The sequence below is a fragment of the Crotalus tigris genome, unplaced genomic scaffold (genome assembly GCF_016545835.1).
Source record: "Crotalus tigris isolate CLP2741 ecotype Arizona unplaced genomic scaffold, ASM1654583v1 scf7180000024124.1850442, whole genome shotgun sequence".
In the NCBI taxonomy this organism is placed as follows: domain Eukaryota; kingdom Metazoa; phylum Chordata; class Lepidosauria; order Squamata; family Viperidae; genus Crotalus; species Crotalus tigris.
The window spans coordinates 1,591,675-1,613,073 of NW_024100400.1; the positions used below are offsets into that span (position 1 = coordinate 1,591,675).

General features: G+C 39.2%; 1 protein-coding gene across 2 annotated transcripts in view; it reads right to left on the reverse strand.

Moving 5' to 3' along the window:
- Nucleotides 1-1,684: 1,684 nt before the first annotated feature.
- SYCE3 (synaptonemal complex central element protein 3) overlaps nt 1,685-21,399 on the reverse strand; it is a 78,560-nt gene continuing 58,845 nt past the window's right edge. The window contains exons 1-3 of one of the 2 annotated variants that reach the window (XM_039322789.1): nt 11,391-11,926; nt 7,679-7,787; nt 1,685-1,946 (exon numbers count right to left, since the gene is read on the reverse strand). In XM_039322789.1, coding sequence (XP_039178723.1) covers nt 1,780-1,946; nt 7,679-7,787; nt 11,391-11,714 — 600 coding nt within the window. In that variant the 5' untranslated portion in view covers nt 11,715-11,926 and the 3' untranslated portion in view covers nt 1,685-1,779. Of the gene's footprint in view, nt 1,947-7,678; nt 7,788-11,390; nt 11,927-21,399 lie in introns of those variants that run through there. The other variant, XM_039322790.1, reaches the window with a different exon arrangement.

Below are 21,399 nucleotides of genomic sequence, written 5' to 3' on the forward strand. Positions count from 1 at the left end.
TACTGTAGTTGAACTACCGACTCCCATGTAAAGGAACTCTCTATAAAGACGTCTATGGAGATTCTCAGTCATCTAGGTCAAGAGCTGAAGCAGCTTCTCGAATGAGAAGCGAAACGTCTTCAAAGAAAAAATAAGAAAGTCCAGCGCCTCTTGAAAAAGCAGCTTTGGGTCCTCTATAAAGACATGTTATCCGAATTATCAATAGTTCATAAATACATGCAACTACATGCTCTATGAAGCTTCCTTGTCTTATATTCATGGAGATAGGTGTCAGCTATGCCTGGGGAGTACACGTTCATGAAAATATATCATCACCTGAGTGGGACTTGTATACACAATAAAATTGCAATAATAAATAGTAGCCAATGTGTATTATAGCAAAATGTAATAAAAACCTCCTTTCAGCAGTCTTTGCATATACCAAACAAAATTTCAATAAAGACTTTGTCTCCAGATTCTGTATAGTATGTATTGTCTGACAGAGCAGTCGTGACAATGGTCACTTCTCAATTAGCTTCACTGGAGATTTCAAGTGGGTGGAACTTCAGCCTCCTTCTCTGCATGCATTGCATGACATGTCTGTGTCTGGAGACTTGCAACAGTACTAGTGCAGTTACTACCATAAAAACATACTCAGTACTCTTACTCACTCTCATAATAGGTAAGATGCCCTCAGATGCCCTCCTATCTTTTGAACACAAAGAAGAGAAAGAGACCTTGATCCAAACAGCCCCTCTGTATCTTGGTATACATATGGTTTTTGCATCTACCATAAGGTACTACCTTACAAGGGTAACTTTTCACTCTCGTGAGGATTCACTTCCCAGTCTTGAATCCTTTCTGCTCCTCCTTTGCCTGTCATTTTCCCATCCCCCTGCACCCTCTTGAACATAGAAAAGGGAAGAAGAGAGCTAAGCAGATTCTTTGCCTTTTCTTGGTGCATCCATGCTTCTATCTCATCACTTTCCAAAGATGACTGATCTCCTTGTCAGTCAATGCCAAGAATTTCAAACATATCTTCTTTCACTCTGCTAATTTCACTAGTATAGGTAGCCATTCAGTGTATTCTTTATCTCATGTGAGGAAGTACTTTTCCCTCTCCAACTCCTCATGGCTTGCCTCAAATCAGAAAAAAAGAGAGTAACTATCTTTGTTTTATCTTCTACCCCGTCATTTCTTAGGAATTATATTATTCTATTTCCATCTTTGACTTTAACATATATTCAGATATCCCATCTCTTTTCTGAATTATCTATTAACCTGAGGTTTTACTGTCTATATGGATACAACCTATACTGTTGGCATTCTGAGGTTTGTCTTTCTAAAATTGATCCTATGTGTGAGTGCCATCTTGTGGTCAAATTATTCCCATCTTACTTATTTGTGATTTAGGGCTGCACTCCTACAAATGGTATTGGGAATAAACTGGATCGAATTTATAAATTTTTCTTTCTTGTAAATTTAGATAGCAACATCAAGATCAGTAACTTTAGTTTCAGTAACTCCTATTCTTATTAATTTTACAAGTTAATAGAGAAACTAATTTGATAAGAATAAGTTCTGTGACTGACATCATCAATGATGAAAATACAATAAAATCATACTGTAGTTGTACATACCACCTAAATGTTTGAAAGCATTTCCATTGAAGAATAAAAATTGAAATAGACACAGCTCAGAAAAATATTTTTTAAATGTATTTTGTAAATAAACACTGACCACACTACTCAAGACTAACTCTTCCCAGGTCTGAATTTCCACCAGAGATTTCAAAACCAGTTATTGTTTTGGTTCAGCACCTTTAGTCTCCTTCAACATTTCCTGCCAGTTTTTCTCCATTTCTTCCTTACAAGTGAGAAAGGCATCTTCCAGACGTCTCATTGAATTGGCCAAGTCTGGATTAGCGCGCATTACCACCATATCATAAGCCATCCAAGTAGCCTGCACTGGGACAACCCAACAGATAAATTCAGTGATTCAATGGATGAATTTGAATGGGATGAATGAGAAAATAATAAAAAATAAACAGTAACAGAACTGCCAATTCTAATTCCAAATATTTTTTTCAAATGTCTCTATTATACTACAAAAAATAGTTTATTCATCTTTGTTTACCATTTCACTAATCCTCAGGATAATTCTGTGTCACAATTTTTAATTACAAAAATTCTTGTTCTGACTATATGTGCATTCTTGATTACTTTTAATATGGACATTATGCTGTATAGAAATGTGATAAACAAATTTGTTAAATAATTAATCACACAATATTAAGTCAGTCTATTAAAAACAGTACTGTGGTTTTGAACGAATCAGGAATTGCTCCATTAAAAAAGAAATTAAAATATTTCCTGAAATGCATTCCTGATGAAAACAGGAATATGTTATTATTGGAGTTTTTTTGTCAGAGTTTTTTCTAATGCACTAAAGTTTCCAATAATCCAATATTCTTTCAAGAACTGGAAAACCTAATCTGTAAAGAAGCATTTCAATACAGAGAGATAATGGATTAAAGATATTTAATCTCACACACACACACATACACACACACACATTCTCTGCTTCCTTGACAACTATTTTCCCATATGTTTTTAAAGGCTCTTAATACATATGCAACATTTTAAATGGAAAGGCAGAAAAAAATTGCCTGCCATGTTTAACCAAGATAATTTTTAACCAATTTACATTTTTGTAAAAATTTACTAGTGTGTTTCTAATTGGGTATGCACATATGCAAAATGATACTTCTAGTAAGAAATTATTTTAATTTAGTACTTTTTAAAAAAAACATTCTTCTGAAAAATAAAAAGAAATGGTGGTATTTAAGTATTTATGGAAAAATACTTAAATGAGCAATTTTTCTGGCAAAAGGAAAGTAAGAAAGTTCATAAGAACAAATGACATTAAGCTTCATTCCATAAAATACTAATCTGCAGAAACAGATCAGGTTACATAAAACTGTTCTAGCATAAAAATCCATAGTTCTTAACTATGTGCTACATATGACCAATGCTACCAAATGAAAATGTACATCCAGCACATATATAGAATAGAATAGAATAGAATAGAATAGAATAGAATAGAATAGAATAGAATAGAATATGGAAGTCTAGTCCAGCCCCCTGCTCAAGCAGGAAGACGTATACCATCTCAGACAAGTGACTGTCTAGCCTCTTTTTAAAAATCTCCAGTGATGGAGCGCCCACAATTTCTGGAGGCAAGCTATTCCACTGGTTAATTGTTCTGTCAGGAAGTTTTTCCTTAATTCCAGCATGCTTCTCTTTGATCAGTTTCCAACCAATTTCTTGTCCTGCCCTCTGGTGCTTTGGTGAATAACGTGACCCACTCTTCTTTGTGGCAGCCACTCAAATACTGGAATACTGCTATCATGTCTCCCCTATTTCTTCTTTTCTTTAGACTAGCCAAACTCAAGTCCTGCAGCCATTCTTCGCATGTTTTAGTCTCCAGGCCTTTGATCATCTTAGTTGCTCTTCTCTGAATTTTTTTCAAACTCTCAACATCTTTTTTGTGATATGGTGACCAACATTGGCTGCAGTATTCTAGGTGTGTTTATTAGGGTTTTATAAAGCGGTAATAATACCTCGCATGATCTTGATTCTATGTCTCTGTTTATACAATCCAGGATTGTATTAGCTTTTTTGGCTGCTGCTGCACTCATGGTTAACTGATCATTCACTAGGACTCCAAGCTCCCTCTCACAGTTACTGTTTTTAAGCCAGGTCTTGCCCAAACTGTACTGGTACCTTTGATTTTTCCTGGCTAAATGTAAAACTTTGCTTTTTTCTACATTGAAACTCATTTTCAATGATAGGGCCCATTGTTCAAGTTTGTCAAGATCTTTTTGGATCCTGGGTTTCTCTTCTGGGATGTTGGCTACTCCTGCCAGTTTGGTGTCATCTGCAAATTTGATGAGTTTTTATAATTTACTTGGACTTCAATAAGGCATTTGATAAAGTAGATCACAACCTACTACTCGATAAGATAGAAAAATGTGGGCTAGACAGCATCACCACCAGATGGATTCGTAGCTGACCAGCCGTACTCAGCATGTGGTCCTCAATGGAACTGCATCTACATGGAGGGAAGTGTGTAGTGGGCTGCCCCAGGGCTCTGTTCTAGGCCTAGTGCTCTTCAACATCTTCATCAACGATTTGGACGAGGGGATAGATGGGGAACTCATCAAATTTGCAGATAACACCAAGCTGGCAGGAATAGCCAACACTCCAGAAGACACACTTAAGATACAGGAGGACCTAGACAGACTTGAACACTGGGTGCTATCTAACAAAATGAAATTCAATTGTGAAAAAAATTAGGTTCTACATTTAGGCAAGAAAAACCAAATGTACAGGTATAGTATAGGGGGTACCTTGCTCAATAGTAGTAACTGTGAGAGGGGTCTCGGAGTCCTAGTGGACAATCACTTAAATATGAGCCAGCAGTGTGCTGCAGCTGCCAAAAAAGCCAACTCAGTGCTGGGCTGCATTAACAGAGGGATAGAATCAAGATCACGTGAAGTATTAATACCACTTTACAACGCCTTGGTAAGGCCACACTTGGAATACTGTATCCAGTTTTGGTCACCACGATGTAAAAAAGATGCTGAGACTCTAGAAAGAGTACAGAGAAGAGCAACAAAGATGATTAGGGGAATGGAGGCTAAAACATATGAGGAATGGTTGCTGGAATTGGGTATGTCTAGTTTAACGAAGAGAAGGATGAGGGGAGACATGATAGCACTGTTCCAATATCTCAGGGGCTGCCACAAAGAAGAGGGAGTCAAGCTATTCTCCAAAGCGCCTGAGGGCAGGACAAGAAGCAACGGATGGAAACTAATCAAGGAGAGAAGCAACCTAGAACTAAGGAGAAACTTCCTGACAATGAGAACAATTAATCAGTGGAACAACCTGCCTCTAGAAGCAGTAAATGCTTCAACACTGGAAGTTTTCAAGAAGAGACTGGACAGCCATTTGTCCAAAATAGTGTAGGGTTTCCTGCCTGAGCAGGGGGTTAGACTTGATGACCTCCAAGGTCCCTTCCAACATCATCATCATCATCATCATCATCATATTATTATTATTATTATTATTATTATTATTATTATTATTATTATTGGATCATCGCACAGTCAGCCAGATGTTCAGACTGGATTTGGCATTTTGTCTACCTATCGAGTCCTTACCCAGGACCTGGGATAGGCAGATGTGGATGTTTGATGGTATTACAGGTATCGTCGCAGGATGGAAGCAGTTCCTAGTAAGGCCGCCTTTTTCAATTGACTAACGGCAAATTTGTCAATGCCAATGGTGTTCAAGTGGTGCTCCAGTTGTTTTGGGATTGCATCCAAGGCGCCTATGACTATTGGTACTATCCTTGCTTGCTTTTGCCACAGTCTTTCTATTTCTATCTGTAGGTCTTTGTATTTTGTTATCTTCTCCAGCTCTTTCTCTTCTATTCTGCTGTCTCTAGGCATTGCCACATCCACTATCCAGACTTTTTTGTCTTTCTTATTGACAATTGTTAAGTCTGGGGTGTTATAATAATAATAGTAGTAGTAAAGTTGGAAGGGACCTTGGAGGTCATCTAGTCCAACCCCCAGCTCGGGCAGGAAACCCTACACCATTTCGGACAAATGGCTGTCCAGTCTCTTCTTAAAAACTTCCAGTGTTGGAGCATTTACTGCTTCTGGAGGCAAGCTGTTCCACTGATTAATTGTTCTCACTGTCAGGAAGTTTCTCCTAGTTCTAGGTTGCTTCTCTCCTTGATTAGTTTCCACCTGTTGCTTCTTGTCCTGCCTTCAGGTGCTTTGGAAAATAGCTTAATTCCCTCTTCTTTATGGCAGCCCGAGATATTGGAATACTGCTATCATGTCCCCCCTTGTCCTTCTCTTCGTTAAACTAGACATACCCAATTCTAGCAACCGTTCCTTATATGTTTTAGCCTCCAGTCCCCTAATCATCTTTGTTGCTCTTCTCTGTACTCTTTCTAGAGTCTCAACATCTTTTTTACATCGTGGTTGTCTGTTTGAATTCTGAAGTCCCAGAGAAGTTTAATTTTATCATTTTCTATGACTTTCTCTATTTTATGATCCCACCAGTTTTTGCTTACAGGCAAATGATATTTTTTGCAGATCTTCCAATGCACCATTGTTGCTACTTTGTCATGCCGCTGCTTATAGTCAGTCTGTGCAATCTTCTTGCAACAGCTTACCAGGTGGTCCACTGTTTCTTCAGCTTCTTTGCATAGGCGGCACTTACTGTCTGTTGCTGTCTTCTCAATTTTGACTTTATATGCATTTGTCCTTAAGGCTTGGTCTTGTGCAGCCAGAATTAGTCCCTCGGTCTCTTTCTTCAATTTTCCTGCTCTTAGCCATTGCCAGGTCTTGTTATTATCTGCTTTCCCAGCTATTTTTTTAATGTATTGGCCATGTAGTGCTTTGTCTTCCCATGCCTCTATTCTGTTCTTCATTTGGTCTTTCTTGTAGGCCAGTTTGGTCTCTCCAGTAGTCAGTAAGCCTTCCTGATATACTAATTTCAGTGCATCTTCATCATTGTTCTTCAGATATTCTTCCAAAGCCATTTTTTCTTCTTCAACCATCTGATGTACTTGTAGCATTCCACGCCCACCTATTTGCCTTGGTAGATAAAGTCTATCAATGTCACTGCGTGGATGAAGGGCATGATTCATTGTCATTATTTTTCTGGTCTGCCTATCCATTGCTTTTAGTTCTGCTTGAGTCCAGTCCACTATTCCAGCAGTGTACCTAATGACTGGAATTGCCCAGGTGTTGATTGCCTTTATGGTATTTCCTCCATTGAGTTTGGACTTTAAGTTCTTCACTCTCTTGATGTATTCACCTCTAATCTTTTTCTTGACTTCAGTATGCTTGATGTTGTCAGCTTGAAGGATACCCAAGTATTTGTAGTACTCTTCCTCATTCCTTTCGTGGAGCATCTTGATTCCCTCAGTTTTCACTACTTTTCCTTGTTTGATAGTAAGTGTGGCACATTTGTCCAAGCCAAACTTCATAACAATATCTTGGCTATATATACGGACAGTGTTGAGCAGCGATTCTATTTCAGATGATGTTTTTCCATACAGCTTCAGATCATCCAGGTAAAGGAGATGGGATAGTCTGGTAGATGTTTTTGATGTTTGATAGCCATGTCCTGAGTTATTCAGTATTGTTGGCAGAGGAAACAGTGCAATAACAAATAGTAATGGTGACAATGAATCTCCTTGAAATATTCCTCTCTTGATATTAACCTCTCCCAGTCTCTCACCATTGATCTGCAACTGTGTCTTCCATCATCATCATCATCATCATCATCATTATTATATTGAAGAATACAGGGCCTAGGATGGAACCTTGTGGCACCCCACTGCTTACTTCTCTCCATGTGGATGTGGTGCTGTTGAATTCGATTTGCCAACCAGGTACAGATCCATCTGGTGGTGATGTTGTTTATTTCACCTTTTTCTAGCTTACCAAGAAGTAGGTTGTGGTCTACTTTATCAAATGCCTTACTGAAGTCTAACAAGTTACTCATAAGCATTGTAATCCGAATGCACATCTACAAAAACTGCAATAAATTCTTATTTCTCTGAACTGACAATTTGTTAGCAATATATAGATACATTCAGGAATATGTCACACCTGATAATTTTTCCATGTCTTCCAGAAGTTTTTCCAAATCCCTGTTCAGATCCTCAAGCATTTTTACCATGTTATCATAACTTCTTTCGCAGGGTTCACATTTAGCCACCTAATCGGGGGGGGGGGGGGGAGAGAAAATGATATTAAGAGTAGTGCACCTGTGTGAATCTATATTTAATGCATGCAATCAAGTGATTGTTTTAATATTTTTTAATATTTATTCTAAGCATTTTATCAAACCAGAAGATTCCCAGCATAATTTAGAAACAATAAAAATAATTCTTGAGTGCCAACCCAATCAGGTTTCAGAGAGCATTTGAGATTGTTCTTAGGTTTGATTGAGGCTTTGGTTGCTGCTTGAATAAAGCATTGCTGAATAAGACGATAGATCACACCACTGCGGACATTTCTTGTGCACAGACTCTGGCATGCTTCCTAGTTTCAGGAGAATCTCAGAAAGATTTTTGGAGATGAAACAGCAGAAGAAATTCCTACAGCATGACTGAGAAGATACCTGCAGTTCTGCAGTAACAACTATTATCAGCACCTTGTGCATCAAATTGCTTAGATTTGTTCCAAGTTAGACTCCAGCTGGGCAAGTCCTATGGTTTTGACTAAAGCTTGATCCTGTGTTATTTATAATTATTTTGATTCTAGGAAACTTAAGGAAGTGAATAAGGTCCTTAGTATTGTGGATACCGTACCTGTGATTTTGATTCAAGCCCTTCCTGGTTGATCAAGGCCAGGAAGATGGCATGTGGATGGATCTGTCTAGTGGCGAATTATTGAGAGAATGGATGGTCCTGATGCCTGAAACAGGCTATAGTCTATACTCTTTTTCAAGAAGAAATAATCACTGGATTCTACATATCTGGACAATCTTTATCCAGTCTCCAACATGTTTTCCTGGGAAGGTCCAGGTTTTAAAAAGTCCTAGAAGAAATGAATTATGTGGATCTTTTCCAGTCAAATACCAAGCCAGGATACAGTCCTGAAAAAGCTTTGGTCACACTTGTAGATAATTTTTTGGTGGGCTCAGGATGGCAGTAATTCATGCATCCTATCCTTTTTTTTTTTTACCTCTCAGCAGTCTCCAATTCCATTAACCATGGTAATACTTTGGACTGGCTTAGTTGATTGAGTACTATCCTGCAATGGTCTCCTCCTTCCTTCAGGTCCAATTCCAACCAGTGTTGTTGGAAGGAGAGTAGCATGTTTTCTTAGCTAGCATTTTTTTTCTCCAGAGAGAAGGACGCTAGAGAAAGACATAGATTCCAGAATCCACCTCTTTTGCTAGCATCCTTCTCCTCACCCTTCTGTATGTTCTGAAATCCTGAGGCTCAGAGTGTTTAGCATTTTCTCCTTGGAGGGATAGTTGCAGTTGGCTTATAAGAAGCTTCCTAAGAAGGCCACCCAAACCATCTCAGGCCAAAGAAAACTGGCAAAAAGAGGAGGGCTTTGCCACTGGAAAGCTAAACTTGCAAGTTACCAAAGATGCTATTTTAAACATTTCAATGATTTAAGGCAGGTTCCCCAAACTCTTCAGTTCATTGACTTGTATAAGTTTTTTGTATGAAAATAATTTAATAATTCTACTTTAACTAATAGTACAAATAATAATACTGCCCTTTGGTTAGTCCCATCAAACCTGGGGGTCGAGACTGACTATTTTGTGGAACCTTGATCTAAGGGTTCTTTCCACTACCAGTAACAAATAAATAGTACAAGCTGTAGTACTGTTTGTATGTTTTTAAATCAGCAGAATGTTACGGTATATCAGAATGAAATATGCTACCCATTACTCTCCCTCTATTATACCTATACTAGGTTATTGAGCAATACCAGATTTACACATTTTAAGGCTGCACTTAAATAATATTAGAATAAAGGAGAAAATACTATTACAATACTGGTATAGCTAATGATGATTTATGCCTGTCTCACAGATGAATAGATGAGATAAAGACTAGTGGTGGCGCAACAGTTAGAATTGCAGTACTGCAGGCTACTTCTGCTGACTCCTGGCTGCCAGCAGTTCAAGTCTCACTGGCTCAAGGTTGTCTCAGCCTTCCATCCTTCCAAGGTTGGTAAAATGAGGAGCCAGATTGTTGGGAGCAATATACTGACTCTGTAAACTGCTCAGAGAGGACTGTAAAGCACCGTGAAACGGTATACAAGTCTAAGTGCTATTGCTAAAGGTAAAGTCATGGAAACGAGGTAGAAAAAATATGCTGGCATTGCATATTTATATCTTTTTGATATGTAAGTCTGGGAACATAGCCTATGTTCTGGAAGTTCAGTTATTCTTTGGTAGGAATTCTTCACGCTGGGATAATGCTAAAAACTAATGACATCTCTCCTTTGTTGAGTGGCAAAATATTGTCTGTACTGTACAAGGTCTTGTTCTTATTTTCTGTTTGTGAATACAAATACTTTTATATACTAGTCTGAATACTGTCAATACATTTTCCAAACACTGAATGATTTGTAAATAATTTGTAAATTGCTTCCCAGTTGGAAAAAATGATATTGAATACCTTTTACAACTGAAGAAGACTTTATAGTTTCAAGGTTGAGGTACATAGCTATCCCACATGTATCAATGAATCTGAAATACTTAGGGACTAATCTCCTTGACAGCAATAATAAAAAGTCATTCAAACCTATTTATTGGATTTGATTAGATTGTGGATTAAAAATGTGCCAAATGAAATATTGCAGTTTTGTTTTATCTACTAAACTACTTTAATTCTGCAATGACCTACTTATATAGCAATATATTCATAATTAATTTAATGGATGTTTATTAAGCTTGCATGTAATACAATATAGCCACATGAATCTTAACATTTAGTCAGAAGTCTATGGTATTCCATTTAATAGCATTTACATTCAAAGAAAGTTACACTTAACATTGCTAAAATATAATTTATCATTCAGGTAATTTTTTTTTACTCCAGGGGTACGTACGTCTCCACGGACAAAAACATATGTTTATCTGCAAGTAAATTCAAATCGATTAAGAAGGGATTTGATATATGGTAAATACACAGCAGGATACTCACAGGAACTAAGGAACGACCTTAGTTCCATGAAAATCTGTGTCAGATTGAGGTATAAATTAAACCGTCATTATTTCCTGCCCCCATGAAGGATAAAATAATTTTTGTACAAGACTTTTATAGAACCCTAGGGATAAAGTGCTCGCCGCCCCTGCCATTGAGGAAGACTGGCTTAATCTGGTTTATTCCACTTATCTTTTTTTACAATACATTTCATTGAGGTTTAACACACGCAACACACACACACGAGAAAGGACATAAATATTTTAGGTAAAATAAAATAAACTAGGATCACCGGTTTTGTCGTTGAGTGGAGTCAAGAAACGCGAACTTCCTCAAGAGTTCTCAACTACCGCCAAACGGCTTGGCTAGAAAAACTAGACAGCGGGGACACGCGGGACTTTGAAAATACCCGCAAATAAGTCTTGGAAGGAGGACGGCAGCCCTTTCTCCTGTTTCAATTAACGACCTTCACATTAAACCTAACTGGGGAGGGAGAGTGAGTCAAGCCAGCCTCCTCTCGGCCGCCCTCAGCCCCGTCCCTATCTCCCAAACGACTTCTAACGGCCTGCCCGTTCCCCTCCGCAACCAGTGTGAGTTCGACCTGCGTCCCTTGGGCCGCCTAGACCAGCCACCCTGGGCCGACCTACCTTCTCACCCGCCATCCCCCGCCTTTCCCCCGGGGGCCGCTGAGGCTGGACCTCCGCTCCACCGCTTCGCCCGACGAGGAAGGACGCCGCGCGGTTGGTGCAGGAGACGTCCTCACGCGCCTGTTTTCTCGGCTGCAGCAGCAGGAAGATCCCTGGGCGTTTGCACCCGGTTCTTCTGCCGACAACTTTCATCCAAAGTGTAACGTTAAAGAAAAAAAAAAAACACTGACTTTTCGCGCCCAGTAGCACGCTTAATGTCTCACGACACACAAGGTACATGATTTTGTCGTTCAACTGAGAAAAAAATATATCTTCATTCTGCATCAAACACTATGTTCTGATTTGACTTTTCTACTCTAATGTTCATTTATAGTACTAGGTAGATTTATGATTTAAAAAATCGAAGTTGGGTTTTAATTTAAGAATATTTTTATAAAACTCATGGTTGTTCAGTCATTAGCACACAAAATATAAGTAAAAGTGAATGCATATGAAAATTAATAAGCATATGTTAAGGTAGAAAATATACTTTATAAAAACAGATATGAAGCAAAAATTAAGTTTTTTAAAAAGCCATTAAAATCTACGGTAATACAGAACTACAAAGGTACCCACATAGCTGAGCTCTTAACTCACGTGGATCTATGCACATTTTGATTTTACTACCTCCTACCTTATATTCTTAATGAAAAAAACAGAATCACTTGGGGAAATGTTATTGTGCTCCTCAACAAAAGTGCTGGCTATGTATTTTGCCTTTTTGATAGCTATTCAAATAATGTGACTTAATCAACTGAAATAGAGTCCAAGCAGCCATTTGAAAATTTATCTTGCTATTTTTCATCCCAATGAGTTCAATTGTCTAGTTTTTCAAATATGTAACATAGGAAGAAGATTGAAACTCAAGGACCTAATGCAATCAAATTTAAGTAAAATGAAAAGAAGGTTAGAGGAACCCACATTCTGTTTATATTCTCCTTGGATTACAGCCAAAATAAGAAATCTGTCCCCATGCCATCAGCTCCAATAAGTTGAGTCTCCCTGAACTATCTTCTCACACTCTTTTAAAGCAGAAATTGGGTTTTGCAGAGACATGGTGAACTAACAGCCAATCAAAAGCTTTGATTTTGTGTCTGTTAAATGATGGTTTGTTTAATAATGATTTATTGAATAAGCTACAATTGGCTGAGTTTGTTTAACATAGAGGTATGTGTAATTGGTACAGAGTTGGGTACCTTTGATAAGTTTAATATATAAAGTAAGGGTTTTTTATTTTTATTAATTTTTTCTTTGTTTACAGTTTTGTTTAATTGGGTATTTTTCTTTAGTGTATATAGGTGTTTTGTTAATTTGTTTTGTACTATAATTGATATTTTGAAAAATAATATTTTAAAAGAAAAAGTGATAGAAGGAAGATCACCTTCCTCCTGTTTGGAGGAATATGACTGTTGTCATACTAATCAGGGCTTCAGTGGCTGAAGGCATAGCTTAGCAGCAACAGTTTGAGATATTTGGAAGCCTATCTTTGTGAAAGACAGGTGAAATGTTTGGACATAATAGAATGGCTGTTCTTCCAAAACCATGGGCAGGGTACACAAGGATGCATGTAATCCATGGGATGTAAGATGTAGGCTTTTTGTAGAGAGACTTCGCAAAAAGAAAGCTTTTTAGAAACACTCTTTGTCTCCTGCCTTTGTCTCTGGCCACTACAAAGCACTTATTTTTCATTCCCCCCCCCCTACTTCTTCTGCAGCATTTGTGAGAATCTTAAAAACAATAATTATTATCATTATTAATTATTTTTAATTAATGGAATGGGAATGGAAGGATTTATATTCCTTGCAGACAGCTGGTCATTTGCATTCTTTAAAGCTGCAAATATAAATGAATATAAATCCTTCCATTCCCCACCATCCAGACAGAGCTGAAGAAGCTTGTTGGATGAGAAGGCAAAGGTCTTCAAAGAAAAAGCACCTTTGGGACTCTCCAAGTCCTAGAAATCCTGTCCTATCCTGTCTTTTTTTTTTTTTTTTTTTTTTGCAAAATCTAAACAAAAATGCTTCCTGGAAACTCTGGTGTTAACATAAATCAGCAAATCAGAATCCTCGTCTGTGTATTCTTCTAGATTGTTACCAGTGGCACCAAATCTGATTTACTTCAGATTTATTTCTACAGTAACCAGAGAGGATTCCCAAATGAGGCATGAAAGAAATGAGGTTAGATAGAGCAGAAAAGGAAGATTACTAGCATTTTTAGGCTCTATTTGCCTTTCCCCCAAAGTAGGACCCACTGTTAACAATCAGCTGGAACTAATGGGTGGACTAAATCTTATTGATCCTTGGTATAAAATTATGGGGAAGCTCAAAATGATACAGAAAACTTTCTCAGAGTCCGGAGAAATTATAACTATGGACTCTTGTCTATTCTGAGGAAAAAGCAGAACTTGACTTTTAAGATCTGCTATTGTGAGAAGCTTGGTGATCCTGCATAGATCCAGCCTTGTCAGCAGCACAGCAAACAACTGGAAAAACACCTTGCAATTGAGGCTGCGAAGTAGCACTTAAAACCTTTGGATCCACATTTATCAAGGAAATTGATCTATAATTAGAAGTGATAATAGGATACTTGCCCTGCTTAAAAATAACTATATTTGCCTCATTCAGATTAAAAGGCAGGGCTATATTTGGAAAAGTTCCTCCACTTAATGATAATAAAAACAAAGATGCATTCCCATATAATTTAGAATAGAAATAGAAATAGAATAGAATAAGTTGGAAGGGACCTTGGAGGTCTTCTAATCCAACCCCCTGCTCAGGCAAGAAACCCTGTGCCATTTCAGACAAATGGTTGTCCAATCTCTTCTTAAAAACTTCCAGTGTTGGAGCATTTACAACACGTTGTTCCACTGGTTAATTGTCCTCGCTCTCAGGAAATTTCTCCTTAGTTCTAGGTTGCTTCTCTCTTTGATTAGTTTCCATCCATTGCCTTTTGTCCTGCCCTCAGGTGCTTTGGAGAATAGGTTGCCCCCCCCCATCTTCTTTGTGGTAACCCCTGAAATTTTGGAACACTCCTATCGTGTACCCTGATTCTTCTTTTCATTAAACTAGACATACCCAAATCCAGCAACTGTCCTTTATATGTTTTAGCCTCCAGTCCCTTAATCATCTTTGTTGCTCTTCTCTGCACTCTTTCTAGAGTCTCAACATTTTTTTTAACACCATGGCGACCAAAACAAATTACCAAGAGTCTTCCCCAATCTTATAAGAAGTTCAACCATAGTGACAATTTCTGAGAGCAGGAGAAATGAAACAGAATCTGTGCAACATTCTGGCCCTGCGGTAAGTGGAGACTCACATTCTGTTAAAAAGTGAGAGATATCAATTGATAAAGAACTGAACATCAGAGAGTGAAGGGTGGGCCAATTCCACTGCTCTCTTCAGTTCTCCAACCCTTTTACATTCATGCCTGAAGAAAGTGGAAATTCTTGAGGTTATCACAGCCCAAACCTTGTTGCTTTCAATGTGAGAAAACTGAGAACTGCTATAGTGAAACTTGGAGCAAATGGAATAGTCGGCACAGAGCCAATAGATGCACATTTATAAAAGTTATGTGGCTTAAAATGCTACATTTAAGCCTTCTTGCCAAAGTGCATTACAATTTCACCATCTCATTTTTAATCTTTTATTTAATATTGTCTGTGGGGGGAATGGTGCATGTCAAAAAGCTTTTTTTTTTAATTTACTAATTTACTAATCCTCTGCTGTTCAGAGGATTTCAGGCCAACTCTAGAAACAACAAACCCAGGTTAAAAAAAAAATTAAAAATGCATTTAAAGCATATAATTTAAAACACAGCAGAAGAAGCAGGCACCACTTCTTAGGAAAGTGCATTTTTCTTTTAAAGTGAACTTTTTAAAATTTGGAAAATTTTATGATATGTTTGTTTTATGATATGTTTGCTTTAAACCTATTGTTGTTTGCAGCAAGGCAAATATTCTCCCTCAAACAGCTGAACTGCCTACACATGGCAGTAAATCAAAAGCTAATGTTTAAATCCTTTTTATGGATTACTGCCTTGTCGTAGCGAAGGGGCTTGCGTAACTCAGTGAAGCTATGAGCTATGACGTGCAGGGCCACCAAGACGGACAGGTCATAGCAGAGAGTTCTGACAAAATGTGATCCACTGGAGAAGGAAATGGCAAACCACTCCAGTATCTTTGCCATAAAAACCCCATGGACAGTACTAAAAGGCAAAACGATATGATGCTGGAAGATGAGCCCCTCAGGTGGGAAGGTGTCCAATATGCTACTGGGGAAGAGCAGAGGGTAGTATCGCCAGAAAGAATGAAGCGACAGGGCCAAAGCTGAAAGGATGCTCAGCTGTGGATATATCTGGTGGTGAAAGGAAAGTCCGATGCTGTAAAGACTTTTTCTCCATAGGAACCTGGAATGTAAGATCCATGAATCAAGGCAAGCTAGACATAGTCAAACAAGAGATGACGAGACTGAACATCGACATCTTAGGAATCAGCGAACTAAAATGGACAGGAATGGGTGAATTTAACTCAGATGACCATCAGGTATACTACTGCGGGCAAGAATCCCTCAGAAGAAATGGAGTAGCCTTCATAGTCAATAAAAGAATAGGAAAAGCAATACTGGGATACAATCCCCAAAATGACAGAATGATCTCAATTCGAATCCAAGGCAAACCATTCAATATCACAGTAGTCCAAATCTATGCCCCAACCACTGGTGCTGAAGAGGATGAAATTGACCGGTTCTATGAAGCCCTACAGCACCTTATAGAATTAACACCAAAAAATGATGTCCTTATCATCATGTGGGATTGGAAGCCAAAAGATAATCGGAATAACAGGCAAGCTTGGTCTTGGAGTACAAAATGAAGCAGGGCACAGGCTGATAGAATTTTGTCAAGAGAGTACCATGGTCATAACAAACACTCTTTTCCAACAACCCAAGAAACGGCTCTACACATGGACATCACCAGACAGTCAACATAGAAATCAGATTGACTATGTGCTCTGCAGCCAAAGATGGAGAAGGTCTATACAGTCAGTAAAAACAAGACCAGGAGCTGACTGTGGCTCAGATCATGAGCTTCTCATTGCAAAATTTAGGCTTAAATTGAAGAAAGTAGGGAAAAACACTAGGCCACTCAGGTATGAACTAAATCATATTCCTAATGAATATGCAGTAGAGGTGACAAATAGATTTAAGGAATTAGATCTGATAGACAGAGTGCCTGAAGAATTATGGATGGAGATTCGCAACATTGTACAAGAGGTAGCAACTAAAACTATCCCCAAAAAAAAGAAATGCAAGAAAGCAAAATGGCTGTCTGAGGAAGCTAGTGGAGATGACAGTATTCCAGCTGAGCTATTCAAAATCTTAAAAGACGATGCAGTAAAGGTGCTACACTCAATTTGCCAGCAAATTTGGAAAACTCAGCAATGGCCACAGGATTGGAAAAGGTCAGTTTACATTCCGATTCCAAAGAAAGGCAATGCCAAAGAATGTTCAAACTATCGCACCATTGCACTCATTTCACATGCTAGTAAAGTTATACTTAAAATCCTACAAGCTAGACTCCAGCAGTATGTGGATCGAGAACTACCAGAAGTACAGGCAGGATTTCGAAGAGGCAGAGGAACTAGAGATCAAATTGCCAACATATGCTGGATCATGGAGAAAGCTAGGGAGTTCCAGAAAAACATCTACTTCTGCTTCATTGACTATGCTAAAGCCTTTGATTGTATGGATCACAACAAATTGTGGCAAGTTCTTAAAGAGATGGGAGTACTAGACCATCTTATTTGTCTCTTGAGAAACCTACAGTATATGGGGAAGAAATGGAGGTATGACAGATTTTATTTTTCTGGGCTCCAAGATCACCTCAGATGGGGACTGCAGCCAAGAAATTAAAAGATGCTCCTGGGGAGGAAAGCTATGGCAAATCTAGACAGCATATTAAAAAAGCAGAGACATCACCCTGCCAGCAAAAGGCCATGGTTTTCCCAGTTGCAATGTATGGATGTGAAAGTTGGACCATAAGAAAGGCTGAGTGACAAAGAATTGAGGCCTTTGAACTATGGTGCTGGAGAAGACTCCTGTGAGTCCCTTGGACTGCAAGGCGTTTAAACCTATCAGTCCTAGAAGAGATCATCCCTGACTGCTCTTTAGAAGGCCAGATCCTGAAGTTGAAACTCAAATACTTTGGCCACCTAATGAGAAGGAAGGACTCACTGGAGAAGAGCCTAATGCTGGGAAAGATTGAGGGCAATAGAAGAAGGGGATGACAGAATGAGGTGGCTGGATGGAGTCACTGAAGCAGTAGGTGTGAACTTAAATAGACTCCAGAAGATGGTAGAGGACAGGAAGACCTGGAGAAACATTGTCCATGGGGTCGCGATGGGTTGGACACAACTTTGCAATTAACAACAACAACAATGTTTAAATACACGTAGTCCCCAAGTTCCGAGTGTTTACTTAACGCTCGTTCGAAGTTACGCAATAATCACCCCTAGTGGTTATGAGCAAGTCCCGAAATTACAAATATTGCAGCACCACGGCAGTCGTTCGACCTCACGAGTGACTGCAGAGGCTCTGCTACATTCACCCTGGTTATTCCCTCCTTCCCAACACTCACTTCGGATCTCCCTAGGAACCAGGCCTTCAATACTCACCCTGCGAAGATCGAGATCCTTCGCTTTCTTGGCTGCTCCAGGCTTTCAGTGCGCTCTCAGAGAATCACACGAGATCAGTGGGATGAGATCTCACGCTACTGATCTCGCATGATCTCATGGTATTTTAGGCCTCTGTTCTCTGCAACAGAGAACAGAACCAAAGCTGGGGGACACTTCCATGTGCCTCCGGAGGCTGGATCAGGATGTTGGAGGCCTTTTCCAGGCCATTGTCACCCAGAAATGGGCTGCTGGAGGGCCGCAGAAGCGTCCCCCAGCCCCAGATCTGGGCAGCAGCTGCCTGGAAAAGGTATCTGGTGCCCAGATTGGGCTGCAGAAGCATCCCCCAGCCTCAGCTCTGGGCAGCAACAGCCTGGAAAAGGCTTCCAATACCCTGATCCAGCCTCCAGAGGCACATGGAAGCGTTCCCCGGCCTCAGATCCGGGCGGCAGTAGGAACTGCAACAGAGAGGAGATGGATCTTTTCAAGGTGAGTCCAGTGCAGCAAGAAGGGAGGGGGAAGCATGAGGTGTCTTAGTGGGTCGGGAGGCCTTGGGGGCCTATTCCCTCATTAGGCCCTCCATGGCCTTCCCTACCCTGAGATACCTTATGTTCACTTAACGAGCCACATGTGCCTTAATGAGCAAGGAAGTTATCTCGTTCGAGATATGAGATTCTGGTCCCACGAGTTTTTGAGTTATGAGTGGAATGGGCAGGCTCCATTACACTCGTAACTCGAGATTTACTTGTAATTGCATTTGTATGGTTGTATGGATTCCTTGGTTACTGGCAGCACATACAGTTGATCTTGAAAAGGTATATAGGATGTTTTAAAACTTTAAATCCATGGCTATGGACTGGATTAGAGACTTTTAATATATGTGTTTTAGGAGAAAGCAACATTAAAACATTTCTCCAATTTTGCCAGGAAAGCAACAAGGATATTTTCATCTGCAGCCTTGCTTGCTGGTTTCAGAGAACGGTGAGCGGGAGCAGGCAATCCAATCCCTTCACATTTAATTTATTCCACACTGATGGTACTCATGTCAGAGTGCTATAAACCAGTGACTGTCGCTGACTCTGGTTGTGCTCAGTAAATTAGGAGGAGCTAAGCTGGTTTGAGAGAGACTTTGATGTCATCTCTGTCAACACTTAGGTTGCCTAGAAAATGGGCAGGGCCTCTGTGGTGGTTGTTCGGCCTCTCTAAGCCCTCTCCCAACCAGCAAAGCAACCTTGGCTATTGGTTGGTGTATAGGAGAGAGGGCGGGGGTGTCCATGTGTAGAAGAGAAGGAAGGAAGGATGTGTTTCATATGGGGAAATAAACCAGTCAGAAGTAGCCAAAAGCAGCTGGAAAAAAGAGTTCCTTTTCTCCAGGAGAAGGACTCACAAGGAGATCTGTTCTCAGATCTGTTCCAGCCACTAAGCGCAACTAAGCGGTGCATATCTAACATGGAGTTGGCCAATAAGGGGGCTTAATTTCAGAGCCTGAGAATGGGGACCCGCAGAGATTTGGCTGCATTGCAGGGATTTTGTGATGTCATCCAGCTGCTTTATGACGTCTGCCTGATGTCACAGAGAACTGGAAGGGGAAGCTCAACTCCTGGTGGTTCATTGACAGCTGTCTGGCGGTAAGTGAAGCAAGTTGTGAATAAGACTTTCCCCTTGCAGAGGTTCTGTGGATCAGACATTCTGCGATTCGGAGGGGGTTGGACTTTTAGGCATGAAAAGGCCAGGATCCCATAGCTGCCCTGAGTTAGAAGTGGACTGACTGACTCATTGGGGGGGGGGAGGTGGGGGGGGGAATTGGAGGGTAGAGAAAGTGCTCAAAAAAGGTCCACAGTCTTTTTACTGTCTCTAGTTGGAAGACATTCTACCTTTTGTAGGTCCATCTGTTGCCTTTCACAGAGTGGTAGCTGGTTTAAGGACCAGGGGACGGTTCTTTTAGACCCCCGTCTGCCTCTGTGTCCTCCGTTTTTTTAGAATTTGAAGAATGGTCCCTGCTAGCTTGTAGGAGACCCTTGCAAACATTCACCTTCCTTCTTTTTTTCCTTTTTTCCCTCTCGCTTCCCCTCAGTGGTTTGGTTTTCCTCTCCATTGCTTTGCTGTTGCAATTTTCAGAGACCGTTTGCTTTGGCAAGGTGAACAATTTTATTTGATTGAACTGTTGCTTTACTAATAGTTTATAAAAGAGATAGATAGATAGATAGATAGATAGATAGATAGATAGATAGATAGATAGATAGATAGATAGATAGATAGAAATAGGGGGCAGAGAGAGAATGAAATGACTTTAAGAATTGTTTGGTAATAATAAAACCTCAATTTGTTCTTTTCAGATGTTCTAGCTAGCATTTCATAATCAACTAAAGTTTGGTTATCTTGTGGAAATCTGTGAGAATCAACTATATTAACAGGAAAACAATGTTTTATCTTTTTTTCCCAGCCTTTCAGTAAGTTATATCGGTAACTTACTGAATTCTAAGATCTTCCAGCTATCCATAGGAGGTAGGTGTGAAAAATGAGTTTCAAACTTCTTAATTATTTATTCTGCCTGTTTTATTTATTTATTTATTTATTTATTCCTTAATTCACAGCTGCCTCAGATATGTGAGTTTGGGCACCTTACAGCAATTAAAAACAATATAACAGATTAAAATATTAAAAAGTAAACACACAGACACACACACACACACACACACCATGTAACAGAATATACAGAATGAAAAGCAATCAACATCAAAATTATTCATTTTTTTGTTTGATAAGATAGCCATTTATCTCAAATACTAAATGTTTATTCCATATATTTCTAAAACATATATTCAGGATACACAATGTTAAATTTCTTGGATGAAGAATAATTAACTTTGCCACCTAGAAACCTTTTTAAGAAATTATAGCCCAATAAACATATTTTATAGCATCATACTTTTGATGGCATCAGTATCCTGAACCAAATTTTATTAGCTTAGAGATGGCAGCAATTAATTTATGATCTGTCACAATGAATATTAATGATACAAAACTAGTTTCTTTATTATGACTCTTATTGTGTTTACAACCATTGGAGAATAATCATTGCATCATTTATCTTGCATAAGAGTACCCAGACCTTCAGAGATATATAGAATTCAATTGTATGATAAGAATTCATGAGCCTTAATGCTTACTTGAAAAACTATAATTGACCCTTTAGGTGAACTTTTCTCATTCACTGTGACCTTTCCTTCCTTCTGGCAGATAGTCCTCTTCTAGAACAGGGATATCAAACTCAATTTCATTGAGGGCCGCATCAGCATTGCGGTT